The sequence below is a fragment of the Nymphalis io genome, chromosome 12 (assembly GCF_905147045.1).
Source record: "Nymphalis io chromosome 12, ilAglIoxx1.1, whole genome shotgun sequence".
In the NCBI taxonomy this organism is placed as follows: domain Eukaryota; kingdom Metazoa; phylum Arthropoda; class Insecta; order Lepidoptera; family Nymphalidae; genus Nymphalis; species Nymphalis io.
Window position 1 is genome coordinate 4411274 of NC_065899.1, and position 22713 is coordinate 4433986.

At 32.3% G+C, this 22713-nt stretch overlaps 1 protein-coding gene across 2 annotated transcripts in view; it reads left to right on the forward strand.

The window, feature by feature from the left end:
• LOC126772302 (lysine-specific demethylase 3B-like) overlaps positions 1–22713 on the forward strand; it is a 137852-nt gene that overhangs the window by 95679 nt on the left and 19460 nt on the right. For both annotated transcript variants that reach the window (XM_050492594.1, XM_050492595.1), the window contains one exon: positions 4974–5012. In XM_050492594.1, the coding sequence (XP_050348551.1) occupies positions 4974–5012 (39 nt within the window). The remainder of the gene's footprint in view (positions 1–4973; positions 5013–22713) is intronic.

Genomic DNA, 22713 nt, shown 5'->3' on the forward strand with positions numbered 1-22713 from the left:
CATTCAGTTTTTGAGGATAATAGTGGAAATCAAACAATGGATCACTATTCTACTAGCGCAAATCAGACTATCATCAGCTCTATCGAGATTGTTGACAAAAAAGTAGAACGATATTTATCGAACATAGATACATCCAAGGGTTATGGTCCAGATGGAATACATCCCATTTTCCTAAAAAACTGCAGTAAAGTGTTATGTGTGCCTTTAACAATGCTTTTCAAAAAATCATTGGACAACGGATTATTACCAACTATTTGGAAAAAATCTTTAATTACGCCGATTTATAAGTCTGGAAATAAAAACCATATAAAAAACTATCGCGGTATTTCTAAATTGTCAGTTATTCCAAAACTTTTTGAAAAGATTGTCTATGATACGATATTTCCATTATTAAGGCCTCTACTTACCTGTAACCAACATGGTTTTATTAATAAGCGATCCACTGAGTCCAATCTGTGTGAGTTCTTGCATACAGTATTGAGTGCTATGGAAGTTGGTTTCCAGGTAGATGTCGTATACACTGATTACTCGAAAGCATTTGATAAGATATCGCACAATTTGTTATTACAAAAACTTAACAACATCGGTATACATGGTGACCTTCTACGTTGGCTTACATCTTATCTCCGCGAAAGATCTCAAGCCGTTGCTATTAAAGGATATACGTCTAGTTTTATTCCTGTAACATCGGGTGTACCACAAGGTTCTCACCTTGGCCCTTTACTTTTTAACATTTTTATTAATGACGTAACTAATTGTTTCAAAAATTCTCAAGTTTTATTATACGCTGATGACACTAAAATTTTTAAGATAATAAAAAATAATCAAGACTGTTTTCATTTACAAGAGGATTTAAATAAATTAGGACAATATTGCATTGCTAATAATTTGCAGCTTAATGTTGACAAGTGCTGTGTAATTACATTTTCGAGAAAAAAAGAACAAATAATTTTTGACTATTCCATATTTAATACTAAATTAAAAAGGGTAACGGAGGTGAGAGACCTTGGGGTACAACTAGACAACAAACTTATATTCGATAAGCATATTGAGGAAATAGTGATGAAGTCGTATAAAATGCTTGGATTTATCTTTCGGCAAGGGGCAGACTTTAAAAATATTCATACCTTTGTAATTTTGTACAATGCTTTCGTTAGATCACATTTAGAGTATGCGTCAACTGTTTGGAATCCACAATATGCAAAATATGTCAACTTAATTGAAAATATACAAAACAAATTTATCAGGAGGTTGCGATACAAATTTACTTTTCCTGACTCTGTTTTTATGCCACTTGAAGAACGTAGAGAACAAAGAGACCAAATGTTTCTTTACAAAATATTAAATAATTTAATTGATTCTCCATATCTGCTCAGTGAGATTTTATTTAAGTGTCCTCGTTTTAACGCTCGCTCTCAGGATACTTTTTCAATACCCATTTATAAAACTAATTATTTCAAAAATTCTTTTATTCTAAGATCTTGTAATAGTCATAATAGAAAATACAACCACATTGATCTGTTTAAAAATAGTTTAAGTAAATTTTATAATCTTGTGAAAAATACTTATTAGTAATTAACCATAACCATATTTACGTTAAAATTTTACTTTGTCATAAATAGTTATATTTTATGTAACATCAAAATTAGTCCACTTCCCTGTTAAAACAGTAGTGGAAACTTAACTGGCATAAGTGTTAAAATATGATTATTATATTAAGTTGTAATATACGATATGCTGTATGTTTCCCTAATAAATAAATAAATAAATAAATAAATATATATATATATATATATATAAGTATGAATTTTTGACTTGTGAATGATAACTGTTGTGTAACTGTATATGTAATATGCGTTGTAGAGTTGAAATAATTTAAAGACATTCCAATATTTAAATTAAAAAATATCCCATTTTATAACAAATTGCATAGCCTACTCATTTTATTCCACTATATAACTTGTATGATACGCTGTAAAAATCGGCTATGTCTATTATTTATTCATTGAACGTTATGTTGAATAACACGTAATCAATCATCGGTGCCCTGAATGTATACACATTTATAAATATTTCGATAAAAGTATTTATCGCTAATAGCTACAAATTACTATGACAGTTTAACTATTTCATTTCTTTTGTCTCTGAGTCACTCTTTGAACTGGTAGCTATGTATTTGTTGATGTTGCTGTATTTCAACAGAACGCCCCAAGACAGAGAGAACGTATGCCAACTCGTTTGACCTCATTCCCGCGAATGCTAGCTCTGCGTAAACTCATATTGGGTTTATGAAAACATTGCTATTTTTAGTTCGTATCAAGCCGCACCAGACCTCTCTAAATTAATATTTCTCTGTTTTACAACAAGGCGGTTTGCCAAGTGCAGACTCGTTTTTCAATACCTACTCATCATCGCCCGCTTAATTTACGATAAACAGATCTGGATGTATGTAGAAATTAATGTATAAATTGGTTTAGTACATCACTGTATTCATTTTGGATTTCTGTCATATTGATTTAGTTAATGTGTATCTTGTTTTTGATTTGCATTATTTCAGAATGTGCGTCGTGTAGAGAAATACAAATTTTATTATTTCTGAAATAGTTTTAATATAATTTTATGTACGTCTATTTATGAAAATAGAACTCAAGTAAGAAATATTTAAAATTGCTTCCAACTTTGCTAGTTTCTATCGCTTCTCGAAAATATAATTAAAAAAATATGTAGTAAAATTCATGTAATCGATTGTTTCAATACGGGTTAAATAGCCTACTTATAACACAATGCCACAACTGACTGTGGATAGTAATCACTTATATGGAAATTGGATATATGTATATCTTTTCTTGTGGTTGTGTATTACAGCGTTTAGCATTCAAAGGCAACATACCTAACATATTTTACCTTTTCAAATATGTTTTACTTCAATATTAACTACTTATTCTAAATTTTTACACAAACAATAATAATAATAATAAATTTAAAACTTCCTTTCTTATTAACTTAACTTCAGAATAGAACGATTATTGTTATTAAGTTCGCCGGAGTGAAATTAGTTCAGCATAACACCCAGGGGGTATATCGGGCAATGCACGCTGTGGGCTCCATTCTCACGTTCTAACCAGTTGTGCGAGTGGTCAGGCCGCATACCGATCAAGAAAGGCGCCCGCGGTACCTTTAAGGGAAAAACAGCGTGTTTTTTTGGCCTCCCTCAAGTATTCTGACTGTTTATTAGTCGGAACCACAAAATAATAGCATAGTATAGAAACTGTTTTGAAATATTTTTATTTTATATTTTAAAGTAGGTAATGATAGCATATGGAACAAGCCATAAAAATTTACGCATACATAATTGAAAGGTTTTAGTGTGTGTGTCTTAAATAGGCAAAGGTGATTTATTAACGATCAACGAACAGATTTTAAGGAGATTTGTTACGAATTCAGCTGGGCGCTCTAAGAAAGGACTTAAAGAAATTTCAATTTTAAGCAATCCGTTCAAATTGCCATTCTTTTTTCAGAAGAGATAAGCCCACTAATATATTTTCATTACCTTTCCTCTGGCGAAGCCGCGACTGACAGTGCAATTACATATATTTACACATAAAATACACATATTACTATATTTAAATTGATATTATATGATAATATTTTATTTTTTAAATAGAAGCACATATCCATATTAGAAACTCGTTTCAATGAATACTTAATCGTATAATGTTTAATAAATAGTTTTATTTAATTATAATTATATTTATATACTTCCCACCCAAGTATTAAAGTAAAAAATAATCGCACTTCTAACATAAATCTATAAAATTCTTTGTAAAAATGATAATATGTGACATATTTCACATCGATTGGCAGGTGATTGTACTAAGCAGTCGGCAGTCGTTGCATATTATTAAGTGTCTGTTTTCTATTGCATAACTTATAAACAGGTTTCTATAAAATGTCAAGTAAGTCATGCGAGCAATAAATAGCCAGCTGTTTTCTCGATTTACGCCTACACTTCAATTATGGATATCTGTTTTTTCGATGAATTAATTGCATGTCTCTCAAGTCCGGTCCAAATTTGGTCACGGTTTATACGATGGAAAGGGAAATAAGGTTAATTGCGATAAAGAACATATCGAGTAGCAACGGTCCAACGGGTGCGTTGGAAATAATAGTAGGTATACCTGATGAAATTGATGACCGGTTTGCAGAAAATTTATTGTTCACTGTATTTATAACGTAAATTAATTAAGGTGTATCAGATAATTTTATATGAAATCCTGCTTTCGCAGTACAGGATTGAAATCAGTAATAAAACAGAGATTTTCATTTGATTTTTTTTAACTCAAGACAAGGAAATATACGGAATAAATAATAATGCGCGTATAACAGAGTCATTAGTTCCCTGATGCACTTAGCTTTATAGGTTAATACCCTACCGCCAGCTGCGAAATGGTTGACAATCGATGCGGGAGACAGAAATAGATATCATGCAAGTGTAGCCTTTCCGACCACCTGCTTTGCTTTAACGTAGAACTATAACCATGATTTAAGATCTTCATACGTACTGTATGTTGGACATTTTAGATAGACGTTATTACCATTTTATATCGCAAACGTGAAAAATAAAAGCAGTTCTCATTAAAACCCCAGTATGATCAGAAAAGTACGAAGTAAAATGAACGAATAACATAAGTAAATAAAGAGAGGTAGTTTATTTTCATACCTTTTACTTGCCGAAACAGGTTACTGTAACTGGTCCGCGCCCGTCATTCTTGGCAACTTTATAAATATTCCGTGAATAAATATTGAACTTCTGCTTTGACGAAACGTTTCAGTAACATCTGTTTATTTTGAGATCGAAATTTTTCATCTATTTTTCGACGTTTCATCTTATAGTTGTGTTTAGTTTTAATTTATGTTCTTAAGGTTTGTACTAGTTTATTTTCGTAATATTAATAATCTCTATCTTGTTTCAGGTTTATCGCCAGAGCGTGAACCCGTTGAGATTAAAAAAGGTAAACTTTATATAACACTTTGCATATTACACATTCTAGAATAGAATACATAATTCAATTGGCATATATTAAGAATGTTGCACGTTCACACGATTTTAATACCAAATCCCCTGCGTACCACTGTCGTCAACGTTTCATGATTTTTTAATGTCACGTTGTATCTAAGGGTGCGCCCACTCTTTTGATATACAGGATAGTGAATATTCAATTAAGTTTATTATGCAGATAGTATTTTTTTATTAATAATAAAAGATAAATAAAATAAAGAATACTAAAAATGTTTAAATCGTCTAGAAGTAATAAAAATTAGATATAAAAATCGTGTTTCTATAGGTAAAAAAGTGTCTTGCAAAGTAAGAATTTAATAGTATTTAAGGTTATACATAAATAATTAATCTGCATTTTATTTCATAATATCTTGTATATTTTTTATGAATTTAAATTAATTAATTTATATAAAACTAGTTACAAATTTGCTAGTTTGGAAATAACAATGACATCGTACACACTAACTCTTGGGAGAGCGTCTGAAACGTGTTTATGTCTAAAAAACGAGATCAGCGTCCCTAATTTCACATTCAAATCAGTCTTTGTTTGTCCAAGCGACATCTGCGTATGTATGGGCAACATATACTTTACACTGGACTGGTTTAAAAATCAGAGGTCATAGCGGACGACAAATACATTTGTTATTATTATTTCCACATCTAAATTTCAATTAGGCGTCCGAGTAACGGGGTCACATCTTTTTCGATAAGCGTTTTTACATAAATCTTTATTCGTTTTCTTTTCTTATTCATTTCGTACTTTCGTTAAATCTGTTTTTTAAAATATACGGTACCAAATATTATATTTCTTTTATTTGTCTTAATGTTTTTATTTAGCGTTTTCAATTTATTTAGGATTTTTTTTATCTTCATAATTCTGTACTTATTTGAATTAATTATTCTTGTACGCATGAAACATAAACGAACGTATTACGGTGACATATTTTAATTTGCCAATTTTATTGACTATAAAATAGGAAAAAGATTTGATTTCCGTTGAATATTATAACATAAAATATTCAATAGCTCATGTATGTCGCCGTGTTATTTGCCATTCATTCTGCGAATCAATATGACTAGTGCCTATTGATCCACGCTAAAAATAACTTTGAGAAAAAGGCCAACTTAACCGAAGCGATAACAGGCTTTGGTTGGGATGCGTCATCACGAATCTCATGTTCGTATGTATATAGATGTATAACTAAATGAATATTCATCGCACGAAACGCCCCGAAACCATTTTATGGCGAGTATAACCGGTCTTTCGATTTTTTGTTCATGTTATTTAAGTTGACTTGGGATCGTGCGTCGAAGCAATTACGCTTGTTATGGCCGCAACTTTACGATAGAATGTATTTATGTTTATGAACACCTGCTTATTTATGCGTGAGCGCAGACTGGACGGATATGATTAATCTAAAACAAGTATTTATTACTGCGGGCACGTTCGTTCGATATGACAGGATAGTTTTATCGATGCAGTATGGAAGTGGAGATGGAAATACGACACGACGATTTTAATTTATACTGTGTAATGTTGAAGAGCGATAACAGCCGTCAATCGGATGGCGCAACAATAGACTGTCCGAAGTGGTTACTAATTAGTCAGTATACGGATTCGACTTTAAACGACTTCCGTGTACAAATTACGTAAATCGTAGCATAGGTGAAAATATTTCGCAATAAACAAATGTAACAAACACGGAATTCATATCGAGTAATCTATCATCCATAGCACTAACAGTAAGTTCAAGAAGCACTGCTCGTTCACGAATAAACCGACGAAACTTTCTATCGCAACATTGACATTGATGTATGTATGTTCAATTTATGACACGCACTATTATTGTCAGTCAGCACAAAAGAATTCGTGAACAATACTTAAAGCGACTGACTGAGGTCAGCTAAACTAGTCGGAGCAGTATTATATTGTAGCTTATCTCGAGCTCAAGAAAGTCGCGGTGAAAGTCCGCCGCCGTTGCTAATTCGCTCGACCAATAAATACTTTCCGTGACATAACATTCAACTAAACCGGTTTTCGTTTGCATTATACAATCTTTCTTTATATTCAACACAATTAAATGGCGTTTCTCAATAATAATACCACACATCTTTTATGAGTGTTGAGAAACTCACCTGAGCCTCTTGTGTTGGTTTTTTTTTCTGATTGCTCGGCTGTTACACTTAAATAATATTGCTGAGCCGCGTCCTTTCAAAAACTACTGTTATTATTAAAGTTACCTGTCCGTCGTTGCATTTCAATACCGTTTATATAATTTATTGTTTATTGCAATCGAATTGAATTTGTAATTATCTTTAGAATAGTATTTATAGTATAACATTGTGAATGTATGTTAACGTAATAAATATACGTGAACGGTGTTTAGTTTTTTTAAAGCTAGTTAAGTCAAGGTAAGCCGAGGCGGCGACTGTACCGTTATAATTGGCAGGCCCCCGCACTGCCAGCGCTCAGCTCCGACGGTTGTCTTTATTGCATTAATGAGCCCGCATATCGAAGGGTCATCGCCCTCCAACCGGATCTAAAAACCGTCATAAACTATTATCATTTTGCAAATTATATTTATTGATTATATGAAAATAACAGTATCATATTGCAATTGTAAATTTAAAATGAAATAGTTAATTTGATTTCAGGAAAAACAAACTTCAAACGGGACACAACCTTTAGTCGTATGTAAGGACATCTGGTAAACGGTCTCACTAAAGTATTTAATACATGAATACCTCATAAATAAGATAAAATGCCATATTGTTGTCATTAAATTGATAAGATCGAAGAACGTTATCGCTTTCTTTTTGTATATTAATATAATTATTAATATTATTGTTATTATCTGTGATAAAGGGACCTGTTCAGATACAAATCGGTTTCCTACGTTATCTATTGATGGTTGTTTGTTGTTACTATAACGACAACTGTAAGACATTAAAGGGTCGATTCACTTGTACATTTACTTTTTTATAAAGTGTTAAACGTTTTTCTAATGTTACCGTTAGTGCTGTGTTGGTATGTATAATTGTCTTTATCGTATACATTCAGCAAATGTTCAGATACATTATACAAACCCATGATTGTTATGTGTTAAAAAAGAATAATTTTATTAACTTTGATTTGAATCAGATATTTATTTATATGTTATATACATATGAGATGTTATGAATCTTATCGCCCAAAATATTTTGAAGTATTACCCTAACACTGAGAATTAAACCCGGGACCGCGACGATAATAAAGACTATTAGCACAATAGTCTTTATTATTGTCGCCACAGAGATAAGCGGTCGGCGTCCGTTTTGACATTGGACACGAATAAATTACATTGTATCTAAGTATTAACTGTATAATATGGATAGATAAATTATTATTAAAAAAAACGTACGTCGAACACGCGTCATTTGGGTATTTGTGTCAATTGAGTTATTTATATATGAGTCGATGACGTAAATCACGAACTCTCGACAAGATTGTAATAAAATTATAACGTACGTTGATATGAATTTTCCATCAATCGCATAATTAAAACCGTACCTCTGATTGGAATTCCCGTACCTCTTACAATTTACCTTGTACATAATTATAAAAATAATATCCTGTGACACTATTCACACACGGCCACCTGATCCCAAATTAGGCAGAGCTTGTACTATGGAAATCAGACAACTGAAATACTACATATACTACTTTTCTTTTGTAAATACATACTTCTATAGATAATTACACCCAGACTCAGGACAAACAGACATGTTCATGCACACAAATGTCTGTCCTGAGTGGAAATCGAACCCACAACCTTCGCCGTGAAAGGCAAGTATCTACCAACCACGCCAACCGACTCGTCATTAATTAATTGCTATTCATATATAATATACACAATCATATTATTATAACAAGATTTAGCGTTTCTGTGGAATATTTTATATGATATTTACATTTTCCAAACTAATATATATATATTAATTAATAAAACAGGTTAAATATTTATCGGTAAAACAACTATATCCATTTTAAAGTGATCGTTTATCTTTATTATGTTGTATAATAATATGGTAAGTACAAAAAAAAACATTTTCAATAGGAACATAATTTAACCTAACAAATCCTAACAAGCACAAAGTAAATAATTACATTCTAGTTCCTTTTCTCAACTGCTTTTTGACGTGGTCCAGGGTCAGAATAGCGCAGTGTCATAAAGGAACGCCCGCGCACCTGCGGTGACCGGTCGAGCAAGTTCCTCAATCTACCTAGTGTAGTTATGAAACATTATTTTATCGCCAGCATCATTTTATCTTACCGCTTGCGCAATAATTGCCAAGATGCTCACACTACTCTCCAACACTGAACTCGTTCACTGAGCTATAATGCTGATCTCTTTTAGATAACGACTCTTTAGTGCTTTGTGCTAACGGAATATGGGATAAAATTTAATTATGTTTGCATGCATTATTTTCAAACGTGGTACAGTTTGTTTACGCTAGATTTCTAAAAGATATTCCGCTAATTAGACTATTATACGCTTAAATGTTGTGCCAAATTTATTTTTATTTAATTAAATCCTATTGCATGACTATTATGTTGCGCAATATTATATTTCTTTTTTTATAATCAGGGTTGGATAGTATTATATAGCGTTAATTGCACTACAATAGAATTCTATTTGATTGAAACATTTTTTGTGTTCTTTAAAACACGATTGAATGATGTTTAAATAATTTATTGCAAAAGAGAAACAGTGAGTATTAAATACTAAGTTTAATATTATCTTTAAAAATTCGAAGTGTTTAAACGATATTATTATTTCTTGCATTTTAATTTGCATTTCGTGGTGCGGTCGGAATATTGGAATGATTTGATACAGTCGAATCGAATTGAAAACAAGATGGCGGTGGCGGCTGGTCCAGTCGTCACGATCTGCGCCGGAGTGTAGGCGGCTACTTTCTCCTAACGGGATCCGCTCAATTCCGCTCCCTCCCTCCGCACACCCGCACTCACTATTCATCTGCGAAATCACCATCGTTACGGGTTATATCTGTGAAGTAATACTCATTTTCTTGATATTGACTTATTTACGACACAAACATTGCTAGGTAGTTATCTCATTTTCATAATATGTAAAAAGTTTTAATTGTGCCATACAAGCAAAACTTTAGGGCTTAACGCAAAAAAATATAATCGTTTCGAAATAATATCACTTTCACATAACCTCAACCTTTAAAAGCAGCAATTTATACTAATTATTTTCGGATAATAGTTTCTAAGATGTCTTAACTTTAACATAGATAAGGGATTTTATATCAAAATACATCTCATATGTTAGTTTAGGTCGGTTATTTATTTGTAGTTGAACATTAACTAAAATTTTAATTGAATATAATTTCCAAAATTCCATCGTATACATAATATAATGATACTTAATTGGGTTAAATGTATTTTATTATATATAGTATAAAGTTATATAAAATAACGTACCTCCAGGGAAAGGCGATAGGAGCATTTGTAAGCCTCGACGAGATCATCTCGCCCCGGGGGACTCACGAATCAAAGGTCGAGCCACGATCTATTCTCTTACTTTAGCGACGACACGAACTCGTTGAACGATGTGCTCGTAAATATAATGGAATCGATAACTACAAGTTTATGTTTGTGTAAAATGTTGTATCAATAGTTATACTCTCATATGACTTTGTTACGTCAGAGCCATATTATCGAAACGTGACGAGAGATATGATTATTTACCGACATAATTCGTCTTGATGTTTGATGGGACAGCGCCAGTAATTATAGAATCGTTTGATGTCGCTGCTTGCGAGAACCGTCACATTATACTTAAGACATAGGATGTTTTTAAATTGCTTATTATAATTTACTCCCGACTTTTATTGCACGTATAAATAATAAAAGCATGCTTACGTTTAAAATACAAGATACAACAAAAATTGTCGTATCTTGTATTATAATAATTAAATAAACCTAAATAATATTTCATGCTCGCATTATAAACAAACAAAAACATCAATTTAAGTGAAATAAAGAAGTATTTCTCTGACATTACCACCTACCTAAGATGACTCAAAGTAAAGTATTTTATTCACTCTTGGATTTATTTTTACCCGATGTAAGTCGCATCTCGAAACTGTGATTTACACAGCATAGTAGTTATTTCAACTGTACGCACATAAAATATGAGTGCCACTTTTCTACGACCTTTACATCTCAGCGAAGAAAGTGTTTGGCGTCGATCCAATTCGCTCTGATCTTGTCGGAACTACATAGTTTTGCAATATCCAATAAAGCGATCCACATGAAATATGACTTACGATTTAATATTTGTAATATTTTAATTTTTTTATTGTAACTGTTCTTTGTTCTGCATCAACACATTATCATAAATTAAACTCAGGTAACAATGATAATAATTAATCATTAAAAAAATTAATATCTTAAAAGTCACAAAAGTATTGATTAACTTTTGTTATAAAAACGCATTGTATCGAAACCTCGATCACAAAGCGCGAAGACAACAAAAAAGCTACTGCACAAAAAGGCTCGACCACGTCGGTCTGTAGTTGCTTGCATTATTCCATCGTATGAAACAGAACGCACATGTGCGGCAGATGTTCGGGGTTCTTTTTTCATATGTGTTATTGCGGCCCCTCCATCCCCACCTCGCCAACGCCACCCCGTTGAGCAGTCAGTGACCTCTTTTTGTCGATTCAGGGGGCACTTTGCTCTGTTTTTGACCTGTTTCGTTAGAAAAGTTATTTTGTTTTACAATTTGTTTGAAACTATTACAAAACAAAATCATGTCTATCACATTTAAAGATTAAATGTTTTGTTTAAGTTTAGTTCGAACAGCTTGAGATATAAATACAACTTTGCGTGTGTGAACACGTGTTTCGCCTCGTGGTTTATATGGGAGGGTTGATTATTATCCGACGGAACAGGACAGGTTCTTACTTTTCAAGGTTAATTCTCACAGCTGTTCCTTATTTTGTTACTCAATTTACACAAAGGGATTGACTGAATAGGCTATTTTAAGAATGTTAAATGGTTTTAATGCTCATAGCAAATACTTATAAAAGCGCACAAAATAACACATTGAAGTCTGGTTTCGTAATTACTATGGAGGCAAAAAGCTATAAATAAGCCTTATTGCCTTTGCGATGACTGAATCTTAAAGTTCAATATCCTAAAGATTTAGCGGACGTTTAAAATGGGCACTATAAAAGAAATATAACCATTTGCTTCGCGCAAAAGTGCCGAAATATTTAAGATTCGTAATTTTTTTTGGCATATATTTAAAAATTCTACGTGTGGTTATATTAAGCAAGCTTCATCTTTAAATAGAGTGTATACATTCCATTTTAGTCTGACTTCTTGCCGTAGATCGTTATTCCCAATCTCCAATGAATAAGACGCCAAATTCGACGAACGAAATCGCGCGTTTCTTTGCCAGCGCGTTTGCCAAAGCAATAAAGAAACTAGTAAAAGTTGTATAATGGCTTTCATTTCCTTTTTTGCTTCATTTTAGCGTCTGATCGAGTTGTAACACGAATTTACTTAATAGTTGTTATATATAAATCAATAATAAATTATTTATTTTACCAGTTTTCAATGCACTAATTATCTAATATTTAGAAGATTTATCAATTATTTATACTAGCTTGACTGCTGAATGGGGTTTTAGGTTTGAAATGGAAAGATGGCAATCTTTACATCATAACTGTAATATAAATAAATTTAATAGTAGTTCTACAGTAATTAACGCAATTCTATTACGTTCGTTTCCTCTAACTATTAAAACTCAACTAAACTGAAATAGAAAATATAGTGTTACTTGCAAAACAAATTAATACTAAACCTATATATATTTTTTAATATTTATGTTATGGTCAGTGTCGAAAATACCATTACGTACACCAAGAAAACTAATCTCTTTTGGCATTGTGTTTACAAATTCTGTGGAAATGAATCGAGTGCGCGCTAGTATTTGTAAACAGGCAGTCAGCGCACCGGGAACGGCGTGCACGGCTCCTAAAATACTTCAAACAGGAATTGAATTCGCGCCAACTGGTGTGCGTAGACGACGGCTCGCGCTCCTCTCGAATACTTTTCAATATACGACTTATCATTTTATTCTCGTACAAGTCTTTTATGTTCTTACAATTTACGAGTATAACTTAAAAAGAAGACATTAACGTCGGTCATCGAATACGTTGACAATGTTTTTGTCTTGGGTATTATAATTTATCATTATTTAATACTTACTTACGCTTTAGCTATTGGTCAAGACTCAAATTTCTCTCCTTTCTAAAAATTATTGCTTAAAACGTTTTCAAAATGCCTATGTATTTTGTTTGCTCTTAAATTCCTTGAAAAATAATATTGAAACCCGGTTAACAGGGTATATTTTTATTGGTGGCGTAACGCTCTTCAATATGCACCGTCTGTATTCTATTAACCTTGCCGGCGTTCGACGTTGACTATCGCCAATAAACTTCATGATTGATTGCGCAACACTATTTGCACAATTGTCGATAAAATGATACGAGAAAAACACGAAAAGATGACGTTACGTAATATTCTCGATTGTTTTCTCGGCAAAAACATTCGTGCTTATAAATTATAATACATTATCTCTAGTTAGACGATACTTGAAAAAACAGGTATGAAATATTAATAAGTCAATGTTTAGCGTTATGCGGATTATAAATTTGGTTCAGCTTTTCTTATATTAAAATAAGGCCTATGTTAGTTAGTCTACTTTGTAGTGCTGCTAGTAGGTACTTGATTATAAAAACATTTTATGTATTCACCTCTAAATGCCCTTCGTTATTTTAATATTTTACTAGAATTTAATTCAGTAAGTTACTAATATAGGATATGATATTGTATACTTAAACAGAACAAGTTTATTTTGTCCAAGCATTACTTCTTAAATTTATTGTTATTGTAACACATATTTTACTACGAATCCCATTCCTTGCGTTCACAATTTATAAATAATGTTATTTATTATGAAAACTGGTGAGTGTAGCCGTTGGAATGTTTTGTTATTTGCGTTTAGTCTGGCGATTGAATGTACGCGGATGTGGAGCGGTCTGCATAAAGTTATAATCTAGATATATATCTACAACGTTTTATTTATCGGCCTCCCGGGTGACCTATTTTGATCTTGCGACTGTATTTCGTTGCAGCGACGCACATCGACTAATTCATACATTCACATTTTAAATGTCTCTTAAACCACTGTCGATATAAAGATATTAAATTGCAACATACTTAAACAACTTTCCTTTCGAGCTCTCAATGTTTCTGTGACATTTAAGTAAATATTGTTTTAACTGCGTAGCTCGGTTTTTATTGCAACATAACAAAGTATAGACCCCGTAACGTTTGTACTTAAATTTTAGTGTAAATCGTTTTTACATTGTTTCTGGTGCCATGAAACCGGTCCTCGAGTAGTCACGCATATGGTTTCGAAGAAATGAACAGTTGATCAAATTGATATTCCACTCACATCGTTGTCGCTCACCACAACGACGCCGTCTCAGGCTGCATCGTCCAACAAAACAATTCCAATTCTCCAATGTGGGCGCATCATGTTTCTTTTTCCCCGGTCACCGTTATTGAAAACTACGTTAATTACTGTCGATGCGATGCTGACAATTCTATCGATTTGAAAAAGTAAAAATTTTCGCTTTCCTCACAAATTAAAGTAAATTATAGCTAGTTGTTTAGTAACATAATAAAAGAGAGACTATAAATCTATATATACATATATAAAAAATGAATACAAAATCAAGCTAAAATGACAAAATTAAAATCAGATGACCTAAATCAAGGTTATTTCAGTAGATGTTTTATATGAAGGTATGTACAATGAGAAGCGCTTAAAGACTCCCGCAGGCATTAATCAGCGCTGTCAGTAACCGTAACCGTCTCCGGGGGATTAGCCGGCGAGATATTCTATTCTACGGCCGTAATTAATAGCTTTTGGCAAATAAATACAAGCGCGGGCGGACGCAAATAAGTTTCTTGATGATGTTATGACGTGATGTCGTAAGTAATAAAATTAATAACAATGAAATCATTAGTACATTACTGCATGTGTCTAATTTCATTGAAATTCTGCCACATGTGTATTCTACCAACCCGCATTGGAGCAGCGTGGTGGAATAAGCTCCACAACCGAAAGCTCAAAAGGGAGAGGTGGCCTTAGCCCAGTAGTGGGATATTAACAGGCTGTTACTGTACTGTACATTAGTACATTGAAAGTATAATATTTTTTATACTTATAAAATAATAGTTTTGAATATTCAATGTAAAATATCAAATATAATCTCGGTATCTTCATTAATTATAAATGATTCGATACTTTTTTACATAACGCTAGTTTAGTTTAAAGTATTTTGTGTGGACGGATGACAATCTTTGTCATTAAATAGACAACAATATTTTTTTGCTGAAATCTCAAATATCATGTACGTAAGTTGTAATGCAATAGCTGTCGACTGTTGAGTAGTCCGAGTCAAGAACCTCGGTATTTAATTATGTATGAGTTACGAACGCCCACCGTTGAGCGAACGAAGTCTGACTTTTGATAAATTAAGGTTGAAGATTATTTTGAGAAGGTAAAATTTAATAAAAACTTGTATTAGAATATATGATTTTATTTTATGACTTTAATAACAAAATTGTCTGTATTCTGAAAAACGGTAATGTAAAATAGCGAGGCGACTTCAATTTATTTTGCCGGACGTTAATTGAGCTTGTTGTATCGGAACCAGTTATACAAGTCTTCTTGTTACAACGAAAGATATCGTAAAGTAAACATAATGATATGTATTGGGTGCATTAGGACCTGTTACACCATCTACACAGCAATTGAACTCCTTTGCAATTAATGTTTGGAAATTTTGTGAATAGTATTAACGATTCTCACGATCCTAGAATTTAATGATTCCGGTTTTATATGAATTTACGATCGTTTTCCTGTCGTTTGAATAAATGTTTAGTAATTAAATATACTTCTGCAAAATAACGGTTTATTTACCCATTCATATAATATGATTATTATTTTTGTTAAGTAAATATGTAAATTACGTTATCTCGAAAAATTTTAAGTGTGTTACGACAGAGTACTTTCGATTAATTAGATGTTTATTATGCGTTGCTTTGTCTTCCGTTTTTTAATTTTAAAATTTAAAACGCTTTTCTAAACCGGTTATTTTGATTTTAATAGTCACTCAATTTGTTTTAATATTTAAGTCAAATTGAACAAAATTTATCGAAGTATAGAAAGTTAATTTAATGCGCTTAACTCGTTTTAAATTACGGGATTACTGTTTTGGACATTGTAAATAAAAATAATCGTAATCGTTAATAAAGAATTTACGACCACTTATTATTATATATTAAGTACAACATTTATTACATTTTCAGTATAGGCAGTGAGTCAGTTAATAAATTAATTTGCAAGTTTAATGTTTATTTCGCATTGAGATAAAACCAGATAATTTAAATAACAATTTTCCTTGTAATACATAAAACAAATAAAATAAAATTTTATTTTTATATATTCTGTATTTAATAATATATTTAGTATCGCGATGTAACAAAACAATAAAATATTTAATATAAATTATGTTATAGGTATCTAAATCAGTTAAAAAAGTTTTTATTAACGAAGGACAAAATAAAATAGAACTAGATATATAAAATGGTAATATTATGTTGTCTTTATAATGGTGGTCCTCAAAAGTGGTAATTCTATATGCAAGAAGTTTCGAAAAAATTATATAGAATCGGCATCTTCAACAGATTTTACAATGATATTCGTTTTGTGTTATTGTGTGTATGTGTGTGCGCGCATACGTTGACAAGAAGCTGAGTATTTTATATCACTCGACGCATCATGTCCTGTACATCAATTTGCATGATGTCAAGGTTTTCGAATTACCTAATGTTATAACCTTCGGTGTCTCTTTGTTTATTCCCGTACAAGTATCAGCTTCACCTTTTCGTTATCGAATTTTTTAAAGTAATCTAATAGCACTCTTTCATATAGCAAACAAATATAAATAATCAATATTTAGAGGGAGGTAAAAATTAACTATCTATTTAATTTAGAAAGATAATGATACCTTGGCGCATTGATGGCCGATGGAGCCACACGTGCCAGAGTGGAGACCACGCTTAGGCAAACGTAATGTAGGACGCCTTGTGGTAAGGTGGACCGACGATTTAAAAAAAGTGGCAGGTACGAGATGGATACGGACTGCCCAAGATCGGGATGGTTAGCGTTCTATGGGAAAGGCTTTCATCCATTAGTGGACGGCAAAAGGCTAAAAAAAAGATAACTTCATTATGCAAATGCAATGAACTCGCTTTCTACGAAAAAAAGTTGATTTCGTTTGTCACTTGTGTAGTTATTTTTGCCGTTGCTAATCTATTTATTAGCTATGTAGGTTAAGAAAGTGAAGGCGGACAGTATCTATTGAATACGTAGGTAATGTGGTCCCATTCGTTGCGCAACTTCTCTATGGATAAGTAGAGCGCGGGTATCATGTCACGCACAGCGACTTAACGCTAATAAAAAGTCAATGACAGCTTTACTTAGAGCTCTTCTTCACCCTCCATCGCATCAATTACAATATAAGAATATTGCTACCTATTGAACTATTAAAGATCTTTCTAGATTGGTCACGGAATATACGTTAAGAACAAAAATGGACGAAATGCGCGAATACCGGAGTCATTGAGACGTGAAAACGAAACTATCACGATCGTAAATCTCACTACTGTAAATGTAAAGGAATGTTACCTTACTACAGTCGTTCTGGCCCACATAAAACTTGTCGATTTTCGCATGATAGCGCTGGCCTTGCCGTTTTAACCGAATTGGCATTTAAATTGAATGTATTGCGATCGAATTTAACCAGCGCAATTCACTAACCGGTTCGTATTGAATTTATTTTAGCGCTGAAGTAGTCGCTAGGCGAGACATTTAATGAGTCATTAGTAGTATTTAATCCACGCCTCGTGTCACATTTCTAGTAGCGTCCGGTGACGAGCATCAGATGTTTGAATTTCGAATGATGTCATACTCGCATTCTCATAGTACATAATTCAAAATACTACTATATTTACAATTATCATCGTGTATTGAAACACATTTTGACTCACGATTTTCATTTATATAATATATATTTCTCTAAAATTTAAATCATATGTCAATAATCAATTTGCCAGTCCCAAATGTGTGCATTTAAAACTTTGTTATTTATGTACTTCGTAATACAGACGGTTTTGTCTGTCCTCTACTCCATTTCATTACAAAAATAAATTGGTAGTCATCCAGAAATTAGTTAACGGAAAAACGCACAACATAGGCCACAGATTGTTTCATCGCTTGTTATAAATCGGAACCTGATATGTATGTAGGTCGATACGCGATAATAGCAAGAATGCGTTCGTGTCAAAACGTAACGTTATCCAAGTGTCGACGATACATGGGGAAGGTTATCTCAAAGTACCTCATTCGAAATGTTTTATCTTGGTACTGCTTACTTCATTTTAGTAGGTAGGTACTGAAATTTTAATTTGTAAAAGAAAAAAGTATTCTTGAAATATGATTCGGTTCTAACTCTAACAACACTCGTCTATCGAACAATGGTTTATTTACTTGAATACAATAAGAGAAAACGTAAAGAAATCCCAAACATTCACATTGCGTACCCTCTCGCCACAAGGGAAGGGGTTGACGTGGAATCTCTACCCACACACGACTCTGGCGTTCTCGCATATCACCTGTAAACCCATAATGTAGAATGAGACGTTATTATATTACAGTAAAGACCAATATACCTTGTAGTATAGTATAATAATAAATGTTTACATGATGTTAGTCATCGTACCCTGACCCGTCAGATTTAGCCCACTTAAAAGTCGCTGTGTTAATTTCTTTTTGATTGCAATTTGACGAGCAGCAAATTTATTAAGTGAACTTCATTTAATTTATTATTTGTAACTAATTAATCATACAAGTGTTAAATAAATAAATATTGGTAATTGCAATTGCCGAAGCTAACTATGGCGATATTCTGAATGAAAGATGTCGTGTAAATGACAAATGTTAAGAACATTATAAAAGTTTAAAACACTTAATTTTGTGTCGAAAAATAAGAATAATGTGCTATCAAAGAAATCAACTGTTTGAGAGGACGAGCTCTTGTGAGAATAAATAAAATAAGGGATGCTTAGGTCGGTGGGCGAACGATCTTATCGTCTCTATGGCAATTGCCTTAGAGCGGAAGCTCGTACCGTTATTAGATTAGACTGCCATCACTGCGGTGATCAAAGGCAGGACTATTTAATATATGATAAAGATTCATGTTTATCTTGTATTTATAATGCTAATGATAACATATCTGATTCAATCTTCTTATCGCCTTTGATATACTAAAATTATTTGAAGATATTTGTAAGTTTACAAAATATAAAAAACCTTAACAAAATATTCAAAACAACACCCATAGCGTATACTATATTTTATCGATGAATGAAATATAATTATAAATAAAATATTATCTTATCAAAGCTTGTTCCTGGGGTTTTACCCCGATTCTTGGGCGACGACGTAAACACTCAAGGGGTTAGTAAGGACGAATTCTCCCTGCGCCCTTGAGTCGTAAATTGTGACATTTTCACTCTGCTCCTTTTCGCAGTTCAATGATCTCTTAAGTACGTAAAAAATCAAATCAAATTATACTATAAATCACTTCTTGACATCTTGTGTTGGTAACTGTGGGTGAAACGAGTTTGTGATTTTAATCGATTCAAGAATATAATAGTAGATATTTTACATCAGTTTTTTTAACAGCTAAATCAAATTTTATATTTAAGTATTCATATACAGCTAGAGAAATACGCTAATTATTATAATACAAAATATTAGTTTTTTACTTCAATAAAATAAACAACAACAACAGTACTTAGTATCTTTTTTATAATGATAAAATATTAAAGTTTAACTTGTATAAATCCAAAAATATTACATAATGAAAGTGTGTTACGTTTGTTTTACATATAAGAATAGTATATTATAGTATTCTGTATTTTGTGCTTGATAACAAATGGCGAAACAAAGGTATTGATGTTCTACAATGTTTGCCAACTCGTCGAAAAGATAGTCCAGTAATACTTAAATTCACGTAGTCGTTTGGCAAAGGCAAGACTGCGGCACTCCGTATTTTAAAATGGTTACATGCATTTCACTGGATATCCGATAAGGGTGAGCGTAACGTGTCGAAACATTACTTGGCTCGGGCCCAAATTACCGGCCAGCGGGTTGGCTGCGTTTTCTAAGGAAAACCTTTGATAACCTGCAGTTAGCTGTTAATGGGGAGAGCTTAATGCGGCTCTTTTGAATAAGCCGGGGAGGACACCCCCTCAGTAGTACGGGGGATTTGGGTAGTCCAGATGATATATAGAGACCACAGTTATTATATTTGGTTTAATATGGGTAAATTATTATAATATTTATTACAAGGAGGTTAAGTTTCGTTTGTTTTTGTTGTTTTCATTTGAGAAATGTTATTTACTCGAAATTATAAGTTTTAAATAGTAGTTCAATTTCGTGCAAAATGAGTCGTAAAACTTGTAAAATACTCATGGATTTCGAAAGTTATTGAATATTTTACTAATTTCTTATTAATTGTTTTTCTTATCATTTTTTATTCTTCACGGGCGAATACTTTACTTTTTATGTAAACTGGTTATTCAATTTTAATTTCAGTCTTATATTTTAAGTTTTTATTAAAAGTGTTATTTGAAAGTTTTAACAACTATATTATAATATATCTCTAATCATTTTTATCAAGCAACGATCTTGTTAAGTAATACATAATGACACAATATAATGTTAAAGAATCTAGAATAGTTACGGTGCCCGATCACGACTTTATTATCTCAGTTATTTTCCGCAATGTTTCCTTATTAATTAGAAACCGAAACGATGTTTTATTTTATATGTAAATTAAATATTTATTTCGTTAACAATATAAATATATGTATTAGTTGTCATTAGTATTCTATTTATTCAAAGAAATATTATAATAATAATTATAACTTTAAATTCTTTTACTCATCTAAATGAGGTAAAATAATGCATTAATGGATAATTATGTAAATGTTTGCAAATAGTTTCTACTTAAGTCTATAAATGGATAGGTGAAGTGTGTCTATTAATATATAAGGCGTAGCAAACCAGTATTTAACATAATATAATCATAATGCTGTATACTAAAAAGTAAATATTCTATTTCAATAGAAAGGGACACTGTATGCAGAATTTTTTGATGAGAAACAGTAAAATGAGACTCATAATGTTCTTTGATGAGACTGCCTATTCATTGACTTTCGATTCCCACACGTAAGTAAATATTAAGTGTATAAAAACTACATACGCGAGTACATTTATAAAATGCGAATGCACACGCTATTCTTGATATGTCGGCAAAAAAGTGCAAATTATAACAATAGGTCGTTCGACGCCAGGAAATGCGGCTGCAATGCTCAGCTGTCTTGCTAAGAAACGAAAATATCAATGAATAAATCAGTCATTCATGAACAGATGGTTCAGATTTGTTTCTTTTAATTATTTAGTGCATACGTAAGGAATGCGATGCTTGCATTATATGGAAAACGAAAACATCGCGTTTGCTCAAGGCTTGATGTTGTGCAGGCAAGTCATGATAATTTGCAGTTCATGGTTACGCATTGTAAGTGCACGTGAGAGCGTTTGGCGAGTTGCGGTTACGAGCAGACGAACGGGCGCGGTATTTCATTTCATATTATTACAACTCTCCGCATAGGCTTCCATCGGTAGGGCAAGCGGTTGACTTTCATCCGTAATGAGTGCTCCGTAGGCCTCGACCACAACTTCTCAACGTAAAATTGAGCCGACAGACACCTCTATGATACGCTTCGTCGTTATGTAGCTGTGATTACTTCATGAATTGTATGAATTCAGTTGTTTCACTTTACTTTATAATTTCAAAAATTATAATACTCACACATTTTGCATTTGCAAATCTGCATTCACGAACAATAGCAGTTAATTCTTATTTTACAAGTAACAAAGCAGTAACAAAGCAGTAGTCACTTATATATTTAAAATAATAGCTGACTCATAAAATAAATGTACTTCTTGTCTTTCTATTTAATATAAAACTCTTAAGGTTGAGAGAACTTAAAGCTAATAATACTAATTAGTGTGAAGCATTTTATTAATGATGAGTCTCATTTTAAAAGAAAAAGACTTTTGATAACAATTATTACACCGCACAATGGTTGTGCGTGAGAGTTCCCCGCGAGCCGCGCTGTATTGTACTATTTAATTTATTATGTTATTACACTGCCTCATGCTCTATTTACTCAGTCGGTAACAATAGAAACTAATAACGATCATTTGCTATTAGAAGCATGCAACGCGTTTGCATTGTATATTGTTACCGAGTCGGATCTAAATAAAATCTATTTATTATAATATATATGGTTAGTGTTATCGAAGTAACGAAATGTGCATCATAGAGTATTAATATTCACAAAACGCACGATCAGGCCGAACAGG